The sequence below is a fragment of the Schistocerca gregaria genome, chromosome X (assembly GCF_023897955.1).
Source record: "Schistocerca gregaria isolate iqSchGreg1 chromosome X, iqSchGreg1.2, whole genome shotgun sequence".
Lineage (NCBI taxonomy): Eukaryota > Metazoa > Arthropoda > Insecta > Orthoptera > Acrididae > Schistocerca > Schistocerca gregaria.
The window spans coordinates 647843100-647868133 of record NC_064931.1 but is presented as its reverse complement, the minus strand read 5'-3'; the positions used below and the strand labels follow the sequence as shown (position 1 = coordinate 647868133).

General features: G+C 41.4%; 1 protein-coding gene across 1 annotated transcript in view; it reads right to left on the bottom strand.

Moving 5' to 3' along the window:
- Positions 1 to 25034, bottom strand: part of LOC126299062 (uncharacterized) — a 166594-nt gene that overhangs the window by 38498 nt on the left and 103062 nt on the right. Inside the window, exon 2 of the mRNA XM_049990733.1 lies at positions 8326 to 8446. Within this exon, the coding sequence (XP_049846690.1) occupies positions 8326 to 8446 (121 nt within the window). The remainder of the gene's footprint in view (positions 1 to 8325; positions 8447 to 25034) is intronic.

The window sequence follows — 25034 nt, the reverse complement described above, 5'->3', positions numbered from 1 at the left end:
GCCTTCCACCGAGGCGGCAAGTTTTTGGGGAAGAAGGGGAGTTATGAATGGTCAAAGGAAGTTTTCATTCTTGTGATACACTTCACCGTGATTATCATCGTTAGAAATGTCTTCCACCGATTTATCAGACATTACTGGATACATGCACTTTCACGATTTTGATTACATTCTTTTTATCCTTTTTATTCCCCCCCCCCCCCCCCTCCCAATGAACCATGGAACCATGGAACCCTGGACCTTGCCGTTGGTGGGGAGGCTTGCGTGCCTCAGCGATACAGGTGCAACCACAACAGAGGGGTATCTGTTGAGAGGCCAGACAAACGTGTGGTTCCTGAAGAGGGGCAGCAGCCTTTTCAGTAGTTGCAGGGGCAACAGTCTGTATGATTGACTGATTTGGCCTTTTAACACTAACCAAAACGTCCTTGCTGTGATGGTACTGCGAACGGCTGAAAGCAAGGGGAAACTACAGCCGTAATTGTTCCCGAGGGCATACAGCTTTACTGTATGATTAAATGATGGCATCCTCTTGGGTAAAATACTCCCGAGGTAAAATAGTCCCCCATTCGGATCTCCGGGCGGGGACTACCCAAGAGGACGCCGTTATCAGGAGAAAGAAAACTGGGGTTCTACGGATCAGAGCGTGGAATGTCAGATCACTTAATCGGGCAGGTAGGTTAGAAAATTTAAAAAGGGAAAGGGATAGGTTAAAGTTGGATATAGTGGGAATTAGTGAAGTTCGGTGGCAGCAGGAACAAGACTTCTGGTCAGGTGACTACAGGGTTATAAACACAAGATCAAATAGGGGTAATGCAGGAGTAGATTTAATAATGAATAGAAAAATAGGAATGCAGGTAAGCTACTACAAACAGCATAGTGAACGCATTATTGTGGCCAAGATACGAAGCCCACACCTACTACAGTAGTACAAGTTTATATGCCAACTAGCTCTGCAGATGACGAAGAAATTGAAGAAATATATGATGATATAAAAGAAATTATTCAGATAGTGAAGGGTGATGATAATTTAATAGTCATGGGTGACTGGAATTCGGTAGTAGGAAAAGGCAGAGAAGGAAACATAGTAGGTGAATATGGATTGGGGAAAGAAAGGAAAGAGGAAGCCGCCTGGTAGAATTTTGCACAGAGCACAACTTAATCATAGTTAACACTTGGTTTAAGAATCATAAAAGAAGGCTGTATACATGGAAGAAGCCTGGAGATACTGACAGGTTTCAGATAGATTATATAATGGTAAGACAGAGATTCAGGAACCAGGTTTTAAAATGTAAGACCTTTCCAGGGGCACATGTGGACTGACCAGAATAGATTGGCCATGAACTGCAGATTAAAACTGAATAAACTGCAAAAAAGTGGGAATTTAATGAGATGGGACCTGGATAAAGTAAAAGAACCAGAGGTTGTACAGAGTTTCAGGGAGAGCATAAGGGAACAATTGACAGGAATGGGGGAGAGAAATACAGTAGAAGAAGAATGGGTAGCTTTGAGGGATGAAGTAGTGAAGGCAGCAGAGGATCAAGTAGGTAAAAAGACGAGGGCTGGTAGAAATCCTTGGCTAACAGAAGAAATATTGAATTTAATTGATGAAAGGAGAAAAGATAAAAATGCAGTAAATGAAGCAGGCAAAAAGGAATACAAACGTCTCAAAAATGAGATCGACAGGAAGTGCAATATGGCTAAGCAGGGATGGCTAGAGGACAAATGTAAGGATGTAGAGGAATATATCAATAGGGATAAGATAGATATTGCGTACAGGAAAATTAAAGAGACCTTTGGAGAAAAGAGAACCACTTGTATGAATATTAAGAGCTCAGATGGAAACCCAGTTCTAACCAAAGAAGGGAAAGCAGAAAGGTGGAAGGAGTATATAGAAGGTTTATACAAGGGTGATGTACTGGAAATGGAAGAGGATGCAGATGAAGATGAAATGGGAGATACAATATTGAGGGAAGAGTTTGACAGAGCACCTAAAGACCTGAGTCGAAACAAGGCCCCGGGAGTAGACAACATTCCATTAGAACTACTGACGGCCTTGGGAGAGCCAGTCATGACAAAACTCTACCATCTGGTGAGCAAGATGTATGAGACAGGCGAAATTCTCTCAGAATTCAAGAAGAATATAATAATTCCAATCCCAAAGAAAACAGGTGTTGACAGATGTGAAAATTACCGAACTATCAGTTTAGTAAGTCACAGCTGCAAAATACTAACGCGAATTCTTTACAGACGAATGGAAAAACTAGTAGAAGCCGACCTCGGGGAAGATCAGTTTGGATTCCGTAGAAATGTTGGAACACGTGAGGCAATACTGACCCTACGACTTTTCTTAGAAGCTAGATTAAGGAAGGGCAAACCTACGTTTCTAGCATTTGTAGACTTACAGAAAGCTTTTGACAACGTTGACTGGAATACTCTCTTTCAAGTTCTGAAGGTGGCAGGGGTAAAATACAGGGAGCGAAAGGCTATTTACAATTTGTACAGAAACCAGATGGCAGTTATAAGAGTCGAGGGCCATGAAAGGGAAGCAGTGGTTGGGAAAGGAGTGAGACAGGGTTGTAGCCTCTCCCTGATGTTATTCAATCTGTATATTGAGCAAGCAGTGAAGGAAACAAAAGAAAAATTAGGAGTAGGTATTAAAATCCATGGAGAAGAAATGAAAACTTTGAGGTTTGCCGCTGACATCGTAATTTTCTCAGAGACAGCAAAGGACTTCGAAGAGCAGTTGAACGGAATGGAGGGTATAAGATGAACATAAATAAAAGCAAAACGAGGATAATGGAATGTAGCCGAATTAAGTCGAGTGATGCTGAGGGAATTAGATTAGGAAATGAGACGAAGTAGTAAATGAGTTTTGCTATTTGGGGAGCAAAATAACTGATGATGGTCGAAGTAGAGAGGATATAAAATGTAGACTGGCAATGGCAAGGAAATCGTTTCTGAAGAAGAGAAATTTGTTAACATCGAGCATAAATTTAATTATCAGGGAGTCGTTTCCGAAAGTATTTGTATGGAGTGTAGCCATGTATGGAAGTGAAACGTGGGCGATAAATAGTTTGGACAAGAAGAGAATAGAAGCTTTCGAAATGTGGTGCTACAGAAGAATGCTGAAGATTAGATGGGTGGATCACATAACTAATGAAGTATTGAATAGGATTGGGGAGAAGAGAAGTTTGTGGCACAACTTTACCAGAAGAAGGGATCGGTTGGTAGGACATGTTCTGAGGCATCAAGGGATCATCAATTTTGCAATGGAGGGCAGCGTGGAGGGTAAAAATCGTAGAGGGAGACCAAGAGATGAATACACTTAGCAGATTCAGAAGGATGTAGGTTGCAGTAGGTACTGGGAGATGATGAAGCTTGCACAGGATAGAGTAGCATGGAGAGCTGCATCAAACCAGTCTCAGGACTGAAGACCCTGAAAACAACTTTTTATTTACTAACATTCATCATTGTATGCTTCACTTACGAAAGACAGTATTTTGGGAGTGACTTATTGCTTTGTTCTTCCTTAGTTTGCCTGTTAAGCATACGCCTTTGAGTGACAGTCTCTAGGTAATATATGTTCTAAGTTGCATATGGCTGTAAGTTTCTGTGAAGATTGCGTTCTGCATCCGCATTTGCAACTGCAGTTGCTCATGCCAACTTTGCCTATCACTGTAGTCCTACCACTGGAGTCTCATAACCGTTCTTCAAGATGTGTTGCTTCGCTGCTTAGAAGTGTCACTAAAAAGGTAGGAGCCTTTATGGCATTAAACCACTATTATTACACTGACTATGGTTTGCATTGTGTAATTCTGATCTCCTGAAACGTTTCTTTTATGGACAACGGGCATTCTCTGCTTGACAAGGCAACTGACACAAGCAGCTGACACAAGCAGCTGGAATGAATCATTCTATATCTAATTGGAGATCAGGTAAATCATATCAACGGGTTGCGTCAATTACACACACTGATGACGAAAGTAATGGGATATCGATATGCACATATACAGATGGTGGTAATGCCGCGTACACAAGGTGTAATAGGACAGTGAATTGGTAGAGATGTCATTTGTACTTAGGTGATTCACATGGAAAGATTTCCGACGTGATTATGACCGAACGACGAGAATTATCCCACTTTGAACTCGGAATGGTAGTTGGAGTTAGACACATAGGACATACCGTTTCGGAAATCGTTAAGGCATTCAGTATTCCAAGATCCACAGTGTCAACAGAATGCTGAAAATACCAAATTGCATCCATTGCATCTCACCACGGACAACGCAGTGGCCGACGGCCTTCACTTAACGGCCGCGAGTAGCGTCGTTTCCTAGCGTTGTCAGTGCTAATAATCAAGCAACACTGCATAACGTAACCACACAAATCATTGTAGGACGTACGACGAACGTACCCGACGGGATAGAACGGCGCAATTTCGCATTAATGGTCTATGGCAGGAGACGACCGACGTGAATGTCTTTGCTAACAGCACGACATCGCCTGCAGTGCCGCTTCTGGGCTTGTGGCCATATCGGTTGGATACTAGATGACTGGAAAACCGTAGCCTGGCCAGATGAGTCCCGTTTTCAGTTGCTAAGAGCTGAAGGTAGGGTTCGAGTGTGGTGCACACACTACGAAGCCATGGACCCGTATTAAGAAGGCACTGTACAAGCTGGTGAAGGCTCCGCAATAGTGTGGGCTATGTTTGTATAGAATGGACTCTGTTCTCTGGTCCAAGGGAACCGATCATAGACTGAAAATGGTTACTTTGAGACAATTTGCAGCCATTCATGGACGTCATGTTACCAAACAACAGCGTCATGTCGCCGGACCACAACTGTTTGTGACTGATTTGAAGAATATTCTGAATAGTTAGAGCTAATGGTTTGGCCACCTAGATCACCGGTCATGAATCCAATCTAACATTTATGGGTTATAATCTAAAGGTCAGTTCGCAACCGAAATCCTACTCCGGCAACACTTTCGCAATTATGGACGGCTATAGAGGCAGCATGATTGAATATTCCTGTAGGGTACTTCCAACGACTTGTTGAGTCCATGCCACGTCGAATTGCTGGACTGCACCAGACAAAAGGACGTCTGACACTATATTAGGATACATCCCACGACTTCTCAGTGTATAAATGCTCATTGTATGCCAGGATTGTTGACACTCGTATACTGAGGCGGGTACAGGAATTTATAATGGGTGAAGAGTCGTAGTGTGTAGGATCAGTATTCCAATTACGCAAAATCGCTATGGGCATCCAGGCCATCATCTCACCGTTGCACCAGGCTAGAGATACCCATTTGGTGAGACGCGGCGTCCTGCTGAGTGAAGTCCGTAACTGCCTGCTGAACATCCTCGTGCGACAGGAATCCGATCCTTCAATTCCTTTAAGGGACCGAAGGTGTGATAATCGCACGGAGAGAGATCAGGACAGGGCGGGTGCCGAATGTCTCCCACTTGTTTTGGCGTGACTACTTCGTTTACACATTTACGATATGAGGATGTGCGTCCAGCACGGAACTTAGCTCACCATTCCACAAAGGCGATTTTCGACAGCCATGCTGCCCCATATATACATTCATTCTTCTCCGATGGATGTCTACCGGTATTTGTCCTTAGTAAGAGTAACAGCACATTGGTCCAGTTTGGATGCATTTGTTGATAATGTCGCCATAGTTCACGTTTTCGCATTTACCACACGCGCTTCGGAAAGACAACTACCAAACTAATCGCTTGCCTACATGTCGGTGCTTATGTATCCGCGTCGGAGTGGCGCTATATTGCATATACGCTGCAGCTATGTCCTCGAAACGTTTTATTCGCCCTTTATACAATTTACATGGCAATTTTGGTAAATTGAAATACTGCCAGTGTGTGTGTGTGTGTGTGTGTGTGTGTGTGTGTGTGTGTGTGTGTGTGTGTAAAATAGTGACATATGGTTCCATCGTCTTCCAACAGAAGTACCCTACTGGCCATTAACACTGCTGCACCAAGAAGAAATGCAGATGATAAACGGGTATTCATTGAACAAATATATTATACTAGAAGTGACATGTGATTACATTTTCAAGCAATTTGTGTGCATATGTCCTGAGAAATCAGTACCCAGAACAATCACCTCTCGCCGCGATAACGACCTTGAAGCCTGGGCATTGAGTCAGAGCTTCGATGACGTGTACGGATACAGCTGTCCATGCAGCTTTAACACGATACCACAGTTCATCAAGAGTAGTAACTTGAGTATTGTGATGAGCCAGTTGCTCGGTCGCCATTGACCAGACGTTTTCAATTGGAGAGAGATCTGGAGAATGTGGTAGCCAGGGCAGCAGTCGAACATTTTCTGCAACCAGAAAGGCCCGTACAGGACCTGCAACATGCGATTGTGCATTATCCTGCTGAAATGTAGGGTTTCGCAGGGATTGAATGAAGGATAGAGCCACGGGTCATAACACATCTTTAATGTAACGTCCGCTGTTCGAAGTGCCGCCAAAGCGAACAAGAGGTGACCGAGACGTGTAACCAATGGCACCCCATACCATCACGCCAGGTGATACGCCAGTATAGCGATGACGAATACACTCTTCCAGTGTACGTTCACCGCGATGGCGCCAAACACGGATGCGACAATCATGATGCTGCAAGCAGAACCTGAATTCATCCGAAAAAAGTGACCTTTTGCCATTCGTGCACCCAGGTTCGTCATTGAGTACACCATCGCCGGCTCTCCTGTATCACAGCGTCAAGGGTAACCGCAACCATGTTCTCCGAGCTGGTAGTCCATGCTGCTGCAAATGTCGTCGAACTGTTCGTGCAGATGGCGGTTGTTTTGCAAATGTCCCTATCTGTTGACTCAGGGATCGAGACGTGGCTGCACGATCCGTTACAGCCATGATGATAAGATGCCTGTCATGTCGACTGCCAGTGATACGAGGCCGTTGGGATCCAGCACGGCGTTCCGTATTATCCTCCTGAACCCACCGATTCCATATTCTGCTAACAGTCATTGGATCTCGGGAACGCGAGCAGAAATGTCGCGATACGATAAACCGCAATCGCGATAGGCTACAATCCTATATTTATCAAAGTCGGAAACGTGATGGTGCGCATTTCCCCTCCTTACACGAGGCATCACAACAACGTTTCACCAGGCAACGCCGGTCAACTGCTTTTTGTGCATGAGAAATTGGTTGGAAACTTTCCTCACGTCAGCACGTTGTAGGTGTCAGCACCGGCGCCAACCTTGTGTGAATGCTCTGAAAAGCTAATCATTTGCATATCACAGCATCTTCTTCCTGTCGGTTAAATTTCGAGTCTGTAGCATGTCATCTACGTGGTGTAGCAATTTTAATGGCCAGTAGTATAATTACAGTTTTTATCCCAGACTGTGGTCTGTTACCCGTATTTAGCTCTACATCTCTTTAAATGGACTAGCCATACCAATTCTCATGGGAAATAAGCCGAAGTGTCGAGCAGTCCAACGATTTAGTTTTTCATTATGCGAAGCATTACTGAATTCAATCGGATCAGGCAGTCTTGGCTCGGTTTTTGAGAGATTTGTATAATTTACTGCAGCGAATGACAGCGTAACTCCCTCGAAATTAAGGTGCGTTTCTCTCTGACTAAGCTGATGCTTCTGTTTCTATAGTTCATAATTTTTGTTGCGGTATATCAGTCACTAGCTCTCCATATGGACAATTTGCGTCGTAGTAGTCTTGTTAACAGTAACTGCGATATTACACAGCGGAACTCTTTAGCAAGACTGAGTCAGTTTTGCATCTTGAAGGAGGTGAAGACGTACGTGAAGTGAACTGACTGGTCTCTCAATTTGAGAACTGTAAGAATGTGTGGAGACTAGTTTTGTGAAGAGATGACTTCATTTGACTACGGAATGCCCTACAAGTGCAGCAGTTTATTACAGCAATTTCCACCCGAGTTCACACAACTGCGCCAAGTTAGTGCGCTACACTAACAAGTTAGTGCGCTACACTAACAAGTTAGTGCGCTACACTAACAAGTTAGTGCGCTACACTAACAAGTTAGTGCGCTACACTAACAAGTTAGTGCGCTACACTAACAAGTTAGTGCTACACTAACAAGTTCCAGTGTTGACACTAATGTACAGTTCTACCCCTCGGACCCATTTTTCCATTAAAATGGAAAGACAGCTAATGCCACTGACCTTCAGTTTATGAACACTCAGTCCTGTTCATTGAAGAATGTATTTTTAAAGGTAAGACGAACATTAATTAGGAAATTGTGTCCATCCGTGGAAGCAACAACATTGTTCAGTATAAAGGAACATAAAATTTACTCACCGACACACTTCATCCAGTTCCCTTCTGTCCGTGACGTACTTGAGAAGGTTTATTGGCTTGAGACAGCCCAGCAGTTCATCCTGGCCGCAATCTGGGGCGGCAGCAGCAGTTACCATCAGCACTGAAACAAGGCGAGGAATCAAACTGTAGCACAACACAAAGTACTCTACACAGAATGAACGAAGATGATTTATAATCCTCGACAGTGTGGTCAAAAGTTCAAATTCTGCAGAATTCAAATCGCCAACAATTTTTAAATAATACATTTCAAAACATAATGTTTTAACAGTAGTAAATGAAATGAGACGATGATGAGGATGAATCTTGATAACAACCCTGGATGGCTACTATTACTGCACACTTTCGAAGGCAGTCCTCTATGCGGCTACTGTTCTAGAATTTTGCTCTTAAATCTCCAGATAAAATTTGATTGCATCAGTACGCTGCAAAATCCTTTCCTCGGGCGACCTAGCTCTACTACTATCATAAAAAGCTCTGTAATCCGCACATATGAAGTCACATCGATTGCGCCGGCCGAAGTGGCCGAGCGGTTCTAGGCGCTAAAATCTGGAACCGCGCAACCGCTACGGCCGCAGGTTCGAATCCTGCCTCGGGCATGGATGCGTGTGATGTCGTTAGCTTATTTAGGTTTAAGTATTTCTGAGTCTAGGGGACTGATGACCTCATGTTAAGTCCCATAGTGTTCAGAGCCATTTGAACATCGATTGCGTCACTTACCACTTACATGTGAAAGTGAGAGCATCACTATTTTCAGAATTTAAAAAAAAAAAAACAGTTTTCTTGAGTATAGCAGTATAAATGAATGAGAAATTTTTTCTACAATTGACTCGCTCTATAACTGGTAATTGACGATAATTATTTTCATTATTAATAATCCACATCTACATACCGCAAGCCACATTACGGTGTGTGGTGGACGGAAATTTGTGTACCCTGTTGCTTACCCCTTTACTCGTTCCAATGGTGAACGGATCGCGGGAAGAACAATTGCTGGTAAGCCTCCATATGAGCTCGAATCTCTCCCTTTACCTTTATGGTCTTTTCGTGAGTTATACGTAGGAGGAAGCAATATGTTTGTTGATTATTCTAGAAATGTACGCTCTCGGAAGCAAGCCAAACCGTGATGCAGAACGCCCGTCTTACAGTGTCTGCCACTATAGTTGGCTGAGCATATCCGTGACGTTTTCGCACTTACTACATTAACCAGTAAGAAAACGTGCTACTCTTCTTTGAATCTACTCAATTTCCTGTATCAATCCCATCTGGTATGGATCCCATAATTACGAGTAATACTCAAGTAGAGGTCTAATGAAGGTTTTGTAATCCTCCTTTGCTGATGGACTAAAATTCCTGAGGATTCTTCCAATAAATTTTAGTCGGAAACTGACTATACCGCGATTAGTTATAAGAGGTCGTTTCACTTTAGATCGTTCCGATGGCATACTCTTAGATTCTTACTGACGTAGGTTCCTTCCAATGATTGTTCTGCAAAGTTTAAACCATTAAATAATGCCTGCCTGTTTATGCGCAAAACGCTACATTTGTTTATGTCTAGGATCGATTGTCGATCCCAGCATAATGCGTCGATCCTTCGCAGGTCTCGCTACTATTTTCAAGGGCTGCGACTTCTCTGTATATAACAGCATCATCTGCAGAAATCTTCATGGAATTTACGTTATGTACGTGGTCATTTGTATAGTGTTAAATAATGGTCCAATAATACTTCCTTGGGGTACGGCCGAGGTTACTTAGGTACATTTACTTAACAGCATACTGAAATCAATTTTTCAGTTAAATTTGGACTCCACGAGGGACTTAGTGACGTTGGGCATAAAAGGTTAAAATGAAAAACAGTAAACGGTAACGATCTGGAAGCCATGAATGCTTTTTAAAGTTGTGTTTATCAGTCTCAGGCACGCATACTGCCATCAATTTACATAGTTATTACAATTTTCTCCCTCTCGTATTGATGAGTAAATAGTGATAATTTTTTATCCCTCTCACTCTTAGATGCGCTCCAACAGACTCCGTCATGTCCACAGGAATGTTATTTAGACCGTGGATGTCCGACGTGTGACGGTCTGTCTCTGGTGTTGTGCAGACACTGGGTGTGCCGTGGTTCTGGGAAAACAACCGCCGAGACACCCCCTCCGCTGTGGATTGTGAAAGTGGCTAGACGGACCACAGTGTTGGATGTAATTCGCAATTTCAGAACTGGAACCGGCAATGAAGCATAGCGTTCCCAACCACCACAATGCTATTTGTTACCTACAGGTATACTTTCGCATACAGCACGTCACAGACCAAAGAGTTTAGTTGTACCGAAGAAAACGTCATTGGACAATGAAAGCTAGGAAGAATTTTGGAGTCGTCGACGCGCTACAAGTCTCTGAAGGCGGGCACGAGTACCTCAGGAACCAAACGAGGCGATAGGCGATTCATTCCGGAAATATAGCATTTTTTACCCAGGTATTGTAGCTATTTTCTCGTGCGGGGGATCTTTAAGCGAGGTTTTCAGCTATAGACGCAGGAACCTGTTACCCAATGATGTTCATTCACTTGTTCGCCTTCAGCTGACCTACACTTTCAGGAAGACAATGCACGGCCCTACGAACTTGAGGTTATCGGTGTGGCCCCTCCGTATCAGCAGACTTAAATCCTATCGAGTAAACTTGCGACGCCATACAGCGAGATACGTGCACTTTGGTTTCAGTTTTGTACGATCGACGCGAATTGTGAACGGTTGAGTACGACGATTCCCCCAACCCCTTCCTTATATCTGATCCAGGATGCGTTGTCCCCGCCATCAAGGCAAAAGGGGAGACCCGCCACTTGCTACCAGAGGCATGTGTCATTCAAATTTCTTTCTGACATTTCCTCTGCAGACGATAGTTACTGCTACAGAAGCGTTTACCGTTAAAACCATCAGAAATCAACAAACAATATCAACAAAACTCTCACCTACGGTACACAATTTGTACATCTAATTCACAGCTATTAACCATATAGAAACTTCATTCGTGACACCAAATATCAGCGCGTACTGCAGCCTAGCAAAGACATCAAACCATCTTAAGTCTACAAAGTCGGCTCAGTAAGACTTGTGCGCGCATTATACTGTGTAGGTACAGTGACTTACAAAAATCAGTTGAGACTGTTACAAGGACAAAGTCACAACATATACAAACATATGGTTACAAGACTAAGAAAAATAAGGAAACATGCAAGAGTAAAATTTCCAGCTTCGTAATAACAATGAAAACGATGATACTACTAATACACCAACACCACACGCACGTAGTGTGTCGATTAAATAAATATACTGCTCTTCGTCGTCTTAAGAATGGTATTCATATTTCGGCGTAACATTTTAAAACGCTTCAAGCTATTAATGCCTGAATGCTAGTGAAATATCACTTAATAAAGGTAAACAATATTGTTAGCATAAATTTGTTAATAGATTAGCACAGAATTTAGAATGTGGTTCAAAAATGTGCTCTGTACAAATGCTTAAAAATACCCATCAGTTTTGAGTTCACAGAATCTACAGCTTTGCAGTAACAGAGAACCTGACATACAAACGTAAGCTATATTTATGTGATCGGATTTATTAAATGCCATTTTGCTTTGTCAATATATATTGACTATATATAAACGCTTCTCTAACAGCCTATCGTGACAATTGGTCAGCTATTGAAGACACACACCACACACACAATACCCAACTGTCGGTACAGGTATCTTAAAAACGTATTTGCAGGTAATGTGCAATTAGACGCCAAGCAAAATCACAAATATCAGTATCTTACTGCTCTATTTTGCGCTTTAATTGAGCCCTGGAAAGCTAGTTGGAAGCAGTTTTCGCTGTGTACTGTATATTTAGAAAAATCAGCAAGTAACACAATCTGTCGTTATATGGGCTACATTTAATATAGCTTGTAGTAATGTAAAATCCCGCAGTTTTTATACTTTCAAATATTATCGACTTCTACTGAATAAAAGCGGAATTTAAATTTTTGAGGGCCTCCGCAGCGAAATTAAGAAGCTTCCCGCATCAAGCAAGAACCTCTATAGGATCAGTATCATTACAGCTGTTCTTCCATAACTTCATTTAAAAATATTTACAACTGACTGCTGAAGTCTGTAGGACATTGGTTGCGTTCTGCACGTAGGGTAATGCCCTAACAAGCACTACTCGTGCACCAGATTTTGAGTCTTCCTACTTCTTTCGTCGCAGCACGGCCGAAATAAAGAATTCAGAGTCAAGTTGAGGTGGCCGGCGCGGCCTCATATTGACAACGGAATACGGAAGAGCGCCCTCTTAGGTCCGCCGTTAAGCGGCGCCGCCCTATGTAGGGCAATGCGCACGCTCTGCTTGAGAGACGTGACCCGACTGCAGGCCCGCCAAATGAAGCGAGCCCTTTCCGCCCTTCCGTTTATCTGCTGTTTCTCGCTTATAAATTACCTTGTTTGACCTGACACTAAGATTGTACGAAATCCTCTAGTTGGTTCCTACTGGTGCACTGAACACGAGTTCCGCCATACTACCGCGTTACACTAAAAGTGCCTTCAGGAAACACCAGAAAATTTCAGAACGTACGAATATTTTTATTCGAATTTTTACGCTGAAAAATAGTTGCGTGTGTGCTCGCGTAAATAAGGCAGCGCAGCTATCAGAAAGCTTCCATTCGAAGCCCGTACAGTCCAGAATCGATGTCTGTCAGGCAAAGTCGCCTTGAGCACCAGGTTGAGGATACCCGTTTGGTAAAACACCGTGTCCAGCTTCGTGAAGTGATCCGTAACTGTCTGATGCATAGCCTCGTCCGACGAGAATCGTCGACCGTTTAAAGCGTTTTTTTAAAGGACCAAAGGAGCGATAATTGCGTGGGAAGAGATCAGGACTATACGGCGGGTACTCGAACGCCTCCCACTTATCCTCAGTGGATGAGGTTGGTCTTCCAGATCGACCTGAGTCCTGTGGAGAATCACGACCAGCACGGAATTTGGCGCACCATTCCACAACGGTGGCTTTCGACAGACATGTTGCGCCACACTCGTTCATTCTCTGGACCGAAACAAATTCCAGTAAACATGGGCTCGAAATGCATAGCTTTAACATTACGAGTACTTGTTCGCCTTCTCGACTGTGACCCATAGCTCGTAAGGTGTGCATTTTAGAGCCAATGTTTACTGCGCATCTTTTTCTTGTTTTGATCCACACTATTGAGTCTCAAAATATGGAAAACACAGAACTCTCAGTGAAAAGGATGTGTTTTACAGTAGCGAAGATGAGCAAGTGATAATAGCTCAGATGGTTTGCATTTTATAGCCCACAATTACTAGACATTTGTGTGTATATTTGGTTCTTGACGTCAGCTAAAAATATGGAATACTTTTAACATCAGCTGTTGCACATGCTTGAGATTTTTGAATTTCTGAAATGAAAGTTAAGAAGATGGTTCCTACAATTAAATGTGAAATTCAAATCATTGCGTAAGAGGGCCTCACCATAACGTAATAGAGCAAAGTCTTCCACAAAAATAACAACAAGAATATAGCTATTCGCACTAATAAGTGTGTATAACCATTTCTGGGCGACGTTAGACGGCAAGCAGACAAAAAAAACAGTATCAATTTCACACACTTATGAATGATAGAAGTTGTAGAAAACACACTCTGAAATCTATCGATACATTCAGGACAAGTCGCCCACATAGTGAGACGTAAAAAAAAAATTAATGAAATTGGTGAAAGACACACTGCACTATGAAAATAGCTATAAGCTCTGATTTCCAGACTTCAGCATTTAAAATGAAAAGCTCCATTCCGTAGGTACGATTTTTCAATAATGGACTCAAAGCTAAACTCTTAACTTCATTTTAATCTCTATTACCTGTGTCCTTGTGTTTTGGGTCCAAACTAGAGTCTTGTCAACAGAGTTTCTAAAACATTTCAAACGTGACGTTTGTTAATAGCAGGTATCAGATAGTACAAATGGACGTGAGCGTAATGCAGAAACCAAATGAAGTAAGAATGGACCTCCGAATTTCCGTTCGATGATTCGGGGCTTCATTTGAGGTCCAGTGATGCGCATCTGTCTGGCGCTACCTAACAAAAGCTCCAGTGACATGATAGCCTGCCCGCATGGCACGTAAACAAACGGCAAGTAATTACATATTCGCTACTCATTGCATAATGCCCGAATAATTGTTAAGATGCTGGAGCCATTCTGGAGAAACACTGTTCAAATCTTTCTCCAGGCAGCAAATTTGGGGAAGGGGACCATGTTAGTTTCGCGGTGAATTACGAATTAGGTCGGAAATGTTACGACTCCGGATGCACTTACTAAGAGTCAATGTCCACTGCATGTTCTGCTTCCTTCAAACTGATACTTCCATCCTGGCAGTTTAGTGAAGTTCAAAAATTACATTTTATCACTGAACCTTTCGAATGAAAAAGGTATCACTGTCAGTGAGTACAAGCTTTCCAACAGAACTTGGGTCGACATATTTTTTATGTTCTTCGCGTGATTTCTGAATAATACTTTTCTATTTGAACTAACTTATCAATAAAGTGATATTTTATAACTGAAAAATTGCGCATTTCACGTAAACAAAACTTCCTTCCGGTCACATTGTGGAATTGTTTTAGGCACTGCAGTCCGGAACGGCGCTGCTGCTGCTACGGTCGCAGGTTCGAATCCTGCCTCGGGCATGGATGTGTGAGATGTCCTTAGGTTAGTTAGGTTTAAGTACTAAGTTATAGGGGACTGATGACCTCCGATGTTAAGTCCCATAGTGTTTAGAGCCATTTGAGCCATTTTCACATTGGGTACCTGAAGTGACTTCTGCAACTAACCCACAGAGAAAGTATTATGAAAATACATTACGTACAAATATTCGCTCGTGAATAACATCATTGTCACGCTCACCACCAGTGAACAAAGCAATGGTATTGATTTGATAACAGTTTTGCACGTGTGATGTTTGCTCCGACTCATCACACTAACCAGCGGCGGCTTCTGTCCATGGTATGTATTGTAGAAGAGCATTGTTTTATTCCCTTAAATACGCTCCCATCACTGAACTGCATTTGGGAAAAATAACTGGTTTCTAGTAAATACACCAATGCATTAAGTCGTTTTCAAATTCTGTTCGCTAGTAGTAATCAGAATTTCGCTACCGACACTCAATAGAGGGGCTCCTAATATTGTTTTCCATAACGTAAAACGTGTGGAAAATGTTTGCTTCGTTGCATCCGTCGCGAAAATATCACGCTTTGTGAAATAGGTGACTGGAATACTTTTAAAAGTTCATTCACTGGCTGGTGGCTGCAGGGGCCGTGCTTCTGCGGATGTAATGGGAAAACTCATTTAGCGGAAGGGCTGATTCAGCTGGCACAGAGCGTGGCCAACATTACTGCCGGACGCCAGCCCGCAGCGCGCGAGCATTCGCTACTAGTCGTGGGGAAAAAAAAATTACGTGTCATAACCTCTTATTTTTCCCACGTTAAACGTCTAACTTCGGAATGCAATGCTGAAGATTACTAAGTCATACTTATGATACTGGCATTTTGCCACTATTGCAACTGTGTCTGAACAACAGAAAGGCATCACGAGGTTCGCTGCAGTCAAAACAAAATACCTGTTTTCACCTAGTCACAATTCTGGTTTTTCTTAGCCATACTACTTATATGGCTCCATAACTTGCTTGAAGTGTTTGTGACCTTGAAGTAACTGTAAAAGCAGGTAAAAATAGTTTAATACAGTACCACTCGCCTGCCTATTACATTCTGTCATAGTAAAACCAGATGATGGAAATGATCATGTAAGTGTGGTTCTCTGAAAACTTTACGAGTGCTAACACCTGGTAATTGTTCAAAATACCTTATACATTATACTTAAGTTATTTTATCTTGTGTGAGAGGAGCTGCTACCACAGGACACGACGCTACTTGTCAAATGATTGCCTCTTCATTTATAATTTACACGACGAAATCAAAAACATTTCTGATTATATGCTATAGTTTCGTTTGAAATATTCAGTGGCCATTTGATAGAGAGCTAGTGGGAGGAGGGGGGTAACGTTTTTAGGTTTACCTATCAGGGAATTAAAAATCTACGTAAGTTATTAAAGGTATAATAGCTATTTTCAAGGCCAAGGTTAGTTTGAACACTACACTGACTTACTAGGCGTTGTCCCTATGACTTATCCAGTTTGGGACACATTCTGAGCGACGTCGCAACTAGATAAATTTTACAAATTACTGTCAGAAAGAAACGATAAGTAACAAAAATCGTAGTGCTGACCGAGGACTGAACCAGGAAACTTTGCTTATAGTCTGACCAAGTCACAGAAGAAAAATGTATAAAGGTGTCAAGTTTGCCGATGGTTCAAAGAGACACTCGTGAAGATGCTATTAAAAGAAAAAAATCCTAACTTACATCTCTGAACATTGTTTTTGGTTAGACAAAGAAATATCTAGTGTTGTATCTAGCATTTGAACTATACGTTAGCAGTTTTTTAGTAGAATCATTGCAGCACTATCAGGATAGGAAAACTTTTACATGGTGCTACGAAACACGTCCTCGAAGGGCTACTTTATACATCACATCATCGTCTTTGATGTACAACCTGCTCTTGAACCTGCACAATTATTGGGAGCTTATCGAAAGCAAATCTCTGCTTTCACGGTATGAATATTTTTATAAAAAGATAGTAAAACCACAGAATAATTATGTACTGTCGCATGTCTTCCCCCGTTATTACAATGCAAGAGGAGGTCAATTTCAATTACGGAGGTAAGTGAATTCCGATGTCATTCGCAAGAACTCATTCAGCTGACAGTAATGGAGACACTGTTCATTGCGGTAATCTAAACACGACTGGCTTTCTTCATTACAAATGTCTCAAGCTTAGCTCCAACTGCAAAATCATTGTGTGTCCTGTCTTCTCATCTTGAATAAATCAGTTTTCTCATTTTATATGAAAACGCTATCATAGAATACGGTGCAATACGCGGACAATTTAATTATACTATCCATTGCTTTAACGTAGTATTAAAAATTATGTAGGGCATCAGGAAGGCTTCAATTGCAGTTCTGATGACCCCCAACCCTTTTTCAGGTATTTTACCAACTATTTTTCTCCAATCTCGGGAGCAGAGAGATAGTAAATTGACGTACAAAGGTATTCCTGGACGTTCATTAAAATCTGATCCTTTCTCGAACAAGAACAGCAGCAAAAGCAGCAGCAACAACAACGACAACAACGTAGCTGATGCAGCATCTCATTTATACAGTGCCCGCACTGCCGTTTATAATCCGCATTGACCTTTATTTTCAGTGCCACAAGGAGGTTTCCACTGCAAGTAGCGGCCTTCGGAGCATTTCACAAATTAACAAATCTAAGTGAAACAACGTTGATTGTACTGTTGGCAGCAGAAACGACTAAATTTTTATTTCAGTAGAATATCCACCTGTCTGTAACATCGGTTCATTAGAACCAAAACATACTTCGCAGCAAAATGCGTATCGTCAGGATTCTATAACCTTAATTGAGAGGCTCATTCGTGGTCTCGTGAAGCAATTTTGCAGGTTGTACTTTTTGGAAAATCTACTGCACTGTTTGCACTCACTTTATTTCTTCTTAAAATGTTTCATGACGTATAATCAAACACTGATGATAGAGGGCTATAATTTTTATCACCTGCACGCTTCTTTGGAATTCTAAGCTTCCGGAAATTGCTCCAGACGGATTCACACGTAGCCACAGCAGTCTTCTCGAAGCGTGCATGTCTTAAAAGATTTATCTCCCTCTGGCCACTACAAACGAATACGAAGAGGGAAGAGAGAAGAGAGAAGAGAGAAAAACTTCGAAATCTGACAACTAAATCTATCCAAATGTTTCAGACAAGTTGCTTCTCTAAAGGGTTGTATGTTATTTGAAGTAAACTAGTCTTCATTTCCAAAGCACACTTAATAGTGTCGAAGAAGGGTTGCATATATCATCTTTTCAACAGATTACGCCCTTGTTTTAATTACAAGGGTCTGGGGAAAGCTACTTTTGGGGACATTTCCTTTTCGTTGTATTTTACTAAGGTCACCGCGCGTGTGCCGGGATCTCTAATTAGCGAGTTCGCTGAAGGAGCGGATTAACCAGCTGTGCAGGCAACCACCACACGGACCTTTTTCAGGTTTCATGCCAGCGCTCTCTTGTGTGGACTGAAAAATCCCAAATCGGCCGTCATATTGAATAGCAAAACGTGGTCTCTCAGAGAAGGTATCACATTTTTATAAAACGAACGCCAGTTTAAAAGGATGTTACTCAGGCCGCTGGCGTAATCCCTTGCGTGGGCGTGACTTTGATCGGAAAGTAACGGCGTCACCCGTCACGGAAGAACTCAATCCTTTATTATCCTTTATCAAAATAGACTAATATAGTAACGGTGGAAGTTCATGCATGGGCCAGTTAATTTTTCAGTGTACGATTCATAATTTCAAAAAATAGAAAATAAGGGACTTCTCGCTAAAATTCTTTGGATGGCTATATATTTCAGAAATTTAGAAAATTTGTAAACTTAATCATAATTTAACTACATTTAGCTCTATAAAAAGTGTGTTCGGCTGAAACAAAGACAATAACCGAGCAGTGAAGTGTGCGCGCCTAAATTATAAAATTTGTTTTTAAAAGATCTTATCCGCCACCAAAGAAATAAAAAGAAATGCGAAAGAGATTTTGGCACTGTCTCTACACTGTCCGTCCATTACCGCTCGGCTTTTAAGAGACGTCGAAATGTCATGCGGTAACGGCGTATATCCTTAGACGGAAATCGAAAATAGCTACGAGTGGCCGTCAGTAACTCAACAATTTGCTCATTTAAAGAGCAAAGATTTTTATCGAATCACAATGGAAATTAGAGGATGACAATGTGCATAGTCAAATTACTATAGTGCAGCAGACTTAACGCCATCGTTTCAACACTTTAAGGTATTAATCTTTGCTAACTGACACTTTGGGAACATAAAACAATTTTCTCGCACTGGTTATCAACTGCTTTGCCTTAGTCAGTAGTGATGCATTTTCTAACGGTTCAGTTGTTGCTCGATTTCCATGCCTCATCCAAAACACACTGTTTAATGGTAAAAACTTAACAAAAACTAGTTAGAACATTTTCCCGCCTTATTCGCAATAGCAAAATTTCCATGCTCGTGAAGCAACTTTTACAAAAACATGTACCCCCACCACAACGACGCTGCCAATAACGACGGCTACCTGATTCAAAAAAGGCAACAGGAAAGGAATTCAGTTACTTTACGCTTCCACACCTACCTACCATGTATAATCTCATGGATTTAAATTCAGTAAGATATATAAAGTGACGATTAAGTCGTCTTTAACCTTCATCTGAAACAAGCAGCGAAAGATGTACGTTAACATAATACAGAGCATACTTCAGTTTAGCCTTAGGAATACGTTGTCTACAATTCGGTTTTGTCTGCACTAAACGTTCCCGAAGTTTCACTTGCGTGCAACAGTTACAGCACTATCGCTTGAAGTGTTCATGAACTCCCAAGCTCGGTCATGCAAGGTGACTGATTGCGACTGCATTATGGAAGTTCGTTCCAGCACAGGCTAAAAGCGTGGCTCAGGGCCGACAGATAGCCGATTTTGACGGTCAATGAACAATTATTCGCTGGCTTTTAAATATCGATTACGTCGTTACGCATATATCATCCTTTTTTAATGGAAATTGCTGACTTTCTGCAGTGAGTGCATAAAACACGGCCGCAAAGCGATGTTACTCAGGCAATCGATTTATGTTCCCTTTTTTTAATTTATGTTGAAGCATATGTTAAACTGTCCGGAATGCTGATAGCAAGCGCATATATTTAACGGAAAGAGCAGATAATAGCGTTTGTATAATATATTATAAATTGTGAAGCAGGGGCATAACCGCCCGCTTTTCCAAGACGTGGCCGTACATTCATGGCAGGAACAGATTGTCTCCCTCATACGAAGTGTTGAAATTGACTTCACAATTTATTCTAAATGGTATGAAGATTCCGTGTTACTACTGTTCGATAATAATCACCCGTAGTAGTAGTATAATCGTTTTGAATTCCTGGTCTTGTGTTTTTCATGTTTGCAGTTCTATCCAATAACAGTAGCATACCCCACAGCGATAACCCCTTCCTACATAAACATAATAATCTGAATTCCTAAATAAAACTTTCGTCTGGAAATTATTCAATTATTTGAGTCAGAAGTGGTTTAGAGTCAATCACATATTTCATTCCTAATTTTATAAATTTGTATTCTTAAAATCAAACGCTTATGCACGATTTTTGCCCGCTAGATTAAATCATTAATGAGTATATCACAACTGCTATTTATTCTACACATTTACTCCGTACAAATATCTTTATTTTACAAATATTTGTATCACTGAATTGTATGAAACAGAAATGTGTTATATTCATTCTGCAGAAAAATCTGATGAATACTAGCATAAATATTTTAAAAATTTATTATCTTATTTGCACCCATGCCGTTGTCTGCACTTATCTAACTTACGTCACTCATTCTTTCTTTTAACAAGTAGCTTTTGGGCAGCAATTCTACCAGAGAACAGTCTTATCGCGTATGCAAGGACAGTTCATATGCACATCTTAACATTGACTCTTAATATGTTTGTGTGTTCTGTGGTCCCCACCAGTTAACGTAAGAAGACTAAGAAGTGTAGCTGCGTTGAGTACTCTACTGAAATTTCTACTTTACAATAATGTTAAGAACAGTGTGCGAGTGTAAACGTGTTTCGTCTAATATACCTCTCATGTAATTCCCTAATTTTTTAGGCACAAGCAATCAATTGTCCTTTAAATTACATTCAAGAAAAAAAATCGCCAACATTGCATTGAATGGACGTCAGGAGACATTCTGCTACATGGTGCGTCATATTGGCACGTATGAAGAATGTATACCGAACTTCGTGCTCTCCAGAAGAAATATTTTTTAATATTCAAAATATTTTGTTTTCTAGATTTATGTTACAGCGAAAATTATGGAAAACGCCTCTGTGAAAATCCTTAGCATATCCACAACACTAAGAAAGGAAGATTCGGGTAAAGCTCCCGTAAACGAGGAAATCATCGGAGACGGAGAACACACACAGAACAGGAACATGGAATGAAATCAGCAGTGTCCTTTTGAAAATAACCACCCCGGCATTTAACTTAATTACCATGGAAAACCGAAAACTTGACAGGACGTTCACCCTCCCTCCTTCCAGAGCAAAGGCTAGAACCTCACATACTGCGCAATCTCGATCGTTAACTACATTTAGTTTCTCGAATTTATTAACAATGGTTGTCCATTTCTAAGAAATTCAAAAACACGCTCTCAAGCTGACGGAAAGGACTGTGAGCACACTACGAGGGGCGTTTGAAAAGTCAGTGCAAAATCCGAGAGATGGCACCACCGGCGCGTATCGAGGTCATGTGTAGTTAGTAGCATCTTTGGAAAGAAACACACACACACACACACACACACACACACACACACACACACACACACACACACACACACACGAAGTGTCAGCCATATTGGTCCATTCCTTGGTGTTTGGCATTCGAGTGAATCAAGGAAGTCGAGTGATTGTCAAAAAAGGAAGAAGAATTATTTCGTGTGGTGATTAAACATTACTTTATGAAAGGCAAAATGCCTCAGGAGACTAAAGAGAAGCTTGATAAACATGCACCTTCGATTAGAACAGTTTATAAGCGGTTTAAAAATTTTTCGGAGTAACCATATGGGCACAAGTGATGCTGAATGTTCTGGACGCCGTGTGGAGGTTACGACTCCAGAAATCATTCTTAAAATACATGATATGGTAACGGATGATAGAAGAGTTAAGATGCGTGAGATTGCTAGTGCTGTGGGCATCTCGAATGAACGGGTGCATAATATTTTGCATAAACATTTGGACATGAGAAAGCTGTCCGCAAGATGGGTTCCGCGATTGCTCACACTTGACCAAAAAAGGAATTGTGTGAAGTGTTGCCGGATACATTACTACACTCCTGAGACCAAAGAACTATCTGAACAATAGATTACCAAGAGTGAATCTGCACCAAACAAGGTGAAGACCATTCCTTCGGCCAGAAATGTTATGACGACTGTCTTTTGCGATTCGCAAGCATATTATTCGTCGCTATTGGACCGCTTGAAAACCGAGCTGCAACTAAAACGCCGGCGATTGGACCGCAAAAAAGTCTTTTTCCATCACAATCCATCAGTACACACCTCAGGAGTTGTGACCGCAAAATTAATGGAAATAGGTTTCCAACTCGTTTCACATCCCCCCTGTTCTCCAGACTTGGCTCCCTCGTACTACTATTTGTTCCCCAATTTGAAGAAACAGCTGGCGGGACAAAGATTTTATTCAAACAAGGTGGTGATTGCAACATCTAATAGCTATTTAGCAGACTTAGACAGTTCCTATTATTCGGCAGGGATCAAAAAATTAGAAGAGCGTTGGACGAAGTGTATAAGCCTAAAATGGTTCAAATGGCTCTGAGCACTAGGGGACTTAACATCTATGGTCATCAGTCCCCTAGAACTTAGAACTATTTAAACCTAACTAACCTAAGGACATCACACAACACCCAGCCATCACAAGACAGAGAAAGTCCCTGACCACGCCGGGAATCGAACCCGGGCGTGGGAAGCGAGAACGCTACCGCACGACCACGAGATGCGGGCTGTACAAGTCTAAAAGGAGACTATGTCGAAAAATAAAAAAAATGGTTTACCCCCAAAACGTTAGTTTTTATTTTTGCACGGTCTTTTCAAACGTCCCTCATAATATAGGTGCCTTTCTGAAGTTTGGCTGAATTACTCGTCGGGCATGTCAGAAAGGAGTAATAGACCGATGTTTTTATTTTAATTTATTCATTATTTACTGCAAAAAAGTTTCCAACATCCGCCGCTTTATTATTTTTTCTAAGTTCAAGAAACTGTACTGTTACTCTGTACGCAGTATCTTATACAGATAGAAAATTCTTTAGTTTGGTTTTAGGTAAGATTGGAGAGAGCAAGATTTCCGTTATTGACACACATTTTTACAGAAACTAACTTCTCGGATGGGGAGCCTAATGACGACAGTTTTTTTAGGAAAAAATCTGAAAGTGTTTTTCAAGAATCGATAAATAATGTGCAAGAAGATTTACGTTGATTGCTTGCTTAGTTTTTCCAAAAAATCGCTTATATTATAGACTGGCTGAGGGGAATGGACCCTTAAGGCATACAGCGTGAAGGTTCCTTGGAGAAATACCTTCCCTAATCAGACTTTGTGCTTCACGCAATGACGTCTGAAGACTAATAAGCCTTAATACATTCATCCATCACCACCAACCTATGTCCATATAAATAACAAGGTAAGAATTATCCTAGTCAATGCAACTGCGGGTTCTCCTATAGCTATTTAGATAACGGTCGTTTTGAATGTTTTAGTTACAAATAAGTTATTTTGGTTCAGCCACAATATCTGATGAGTAATACCCTTTTTATTTCTGGTAACAGTAGTAGTAAAAATATGGCTCAACATACACAAAAAATTTAATTGAGTCAATAATATACTTTTTAAATTTTAAGAACTGCCTGATAATCTGTGAAAGTGTCCGTTGCCACAGCAGATACTCTTCTGTGCAGCCAACTCCCTACTGTGTCGAATATTTATCTGAACTGGGGTAATAACAGCTAAATTCGTCAGGAGACAGCAGTAAGGCAGGAAGACGTGAGAGAATAAACCAATTTCGCGTGACAGAAAATGCGAGCAAAGTAAGTTTTCGTTATTTACTAATAATCAGGCTGCTTAAGACAACTGTTTCTTCAAAGCAGTTGGGGTAAATTATTCTTCCAAATGAAAATTGTATTTTCTTAATCAGAGGTTATCTTCGTTCAGCAAGCAATAGCGCGAGCGAAAGTTGTACACAGTCGCAAAGGTTTACGAAGTCATTCGCCTCCGTGAACACAATCAAGGGGGCGGTCCGGCTTTTTAAGTCATTTTCGCAGGCTGGTGCACATAGCAGACGTCCTGCAATTACGGCGTATCCGTCACCCACCCCCTGCACATTCTTCCAGTCATCAGCGCTACGAGAAGCTCAATAAGAAGAGGGGCGTGGCAAGCCGTCTGACGTGCAGTTTGCCGGCTTCATGTCTTTCAGATGTTCCACCGCCAACTTTCAGATCTGATTACGATCGTGGCGTTCAGACTTGGTTCGACGGCTGCCGGCTTCTGTAGCACAAGCAACGCTGCGCCAAGTTTTCACCGCTTGTCTGGTTAGTTGCTACATTTTCTTGCGCTTGGAAAAAGTTCGAAAAACTCTGCTTTTCTCTAACTCAAAATAGAACTCATACGCTACTGGGAAGAAAGAAAAACTTTTTGATAAAATGGTTTTCCTTTATGTTCCGCATTTTTAACGTCGAACACTTATTTCATAAGAGAAATCCAACCTAAACAAAATTCCTTAAGGTAGTGACAATGTGAAGGGGGAACTTTGTGATATTTTACTTTCTATGAACGTTTTGCAGACGCTACAAATTCTATGTATTGATTCAGCTTTCATAATGAAGTGTGTACTACTTGTTACTTCACATCCATTTCGAAGCAAGCTTCGTTTTGACCAA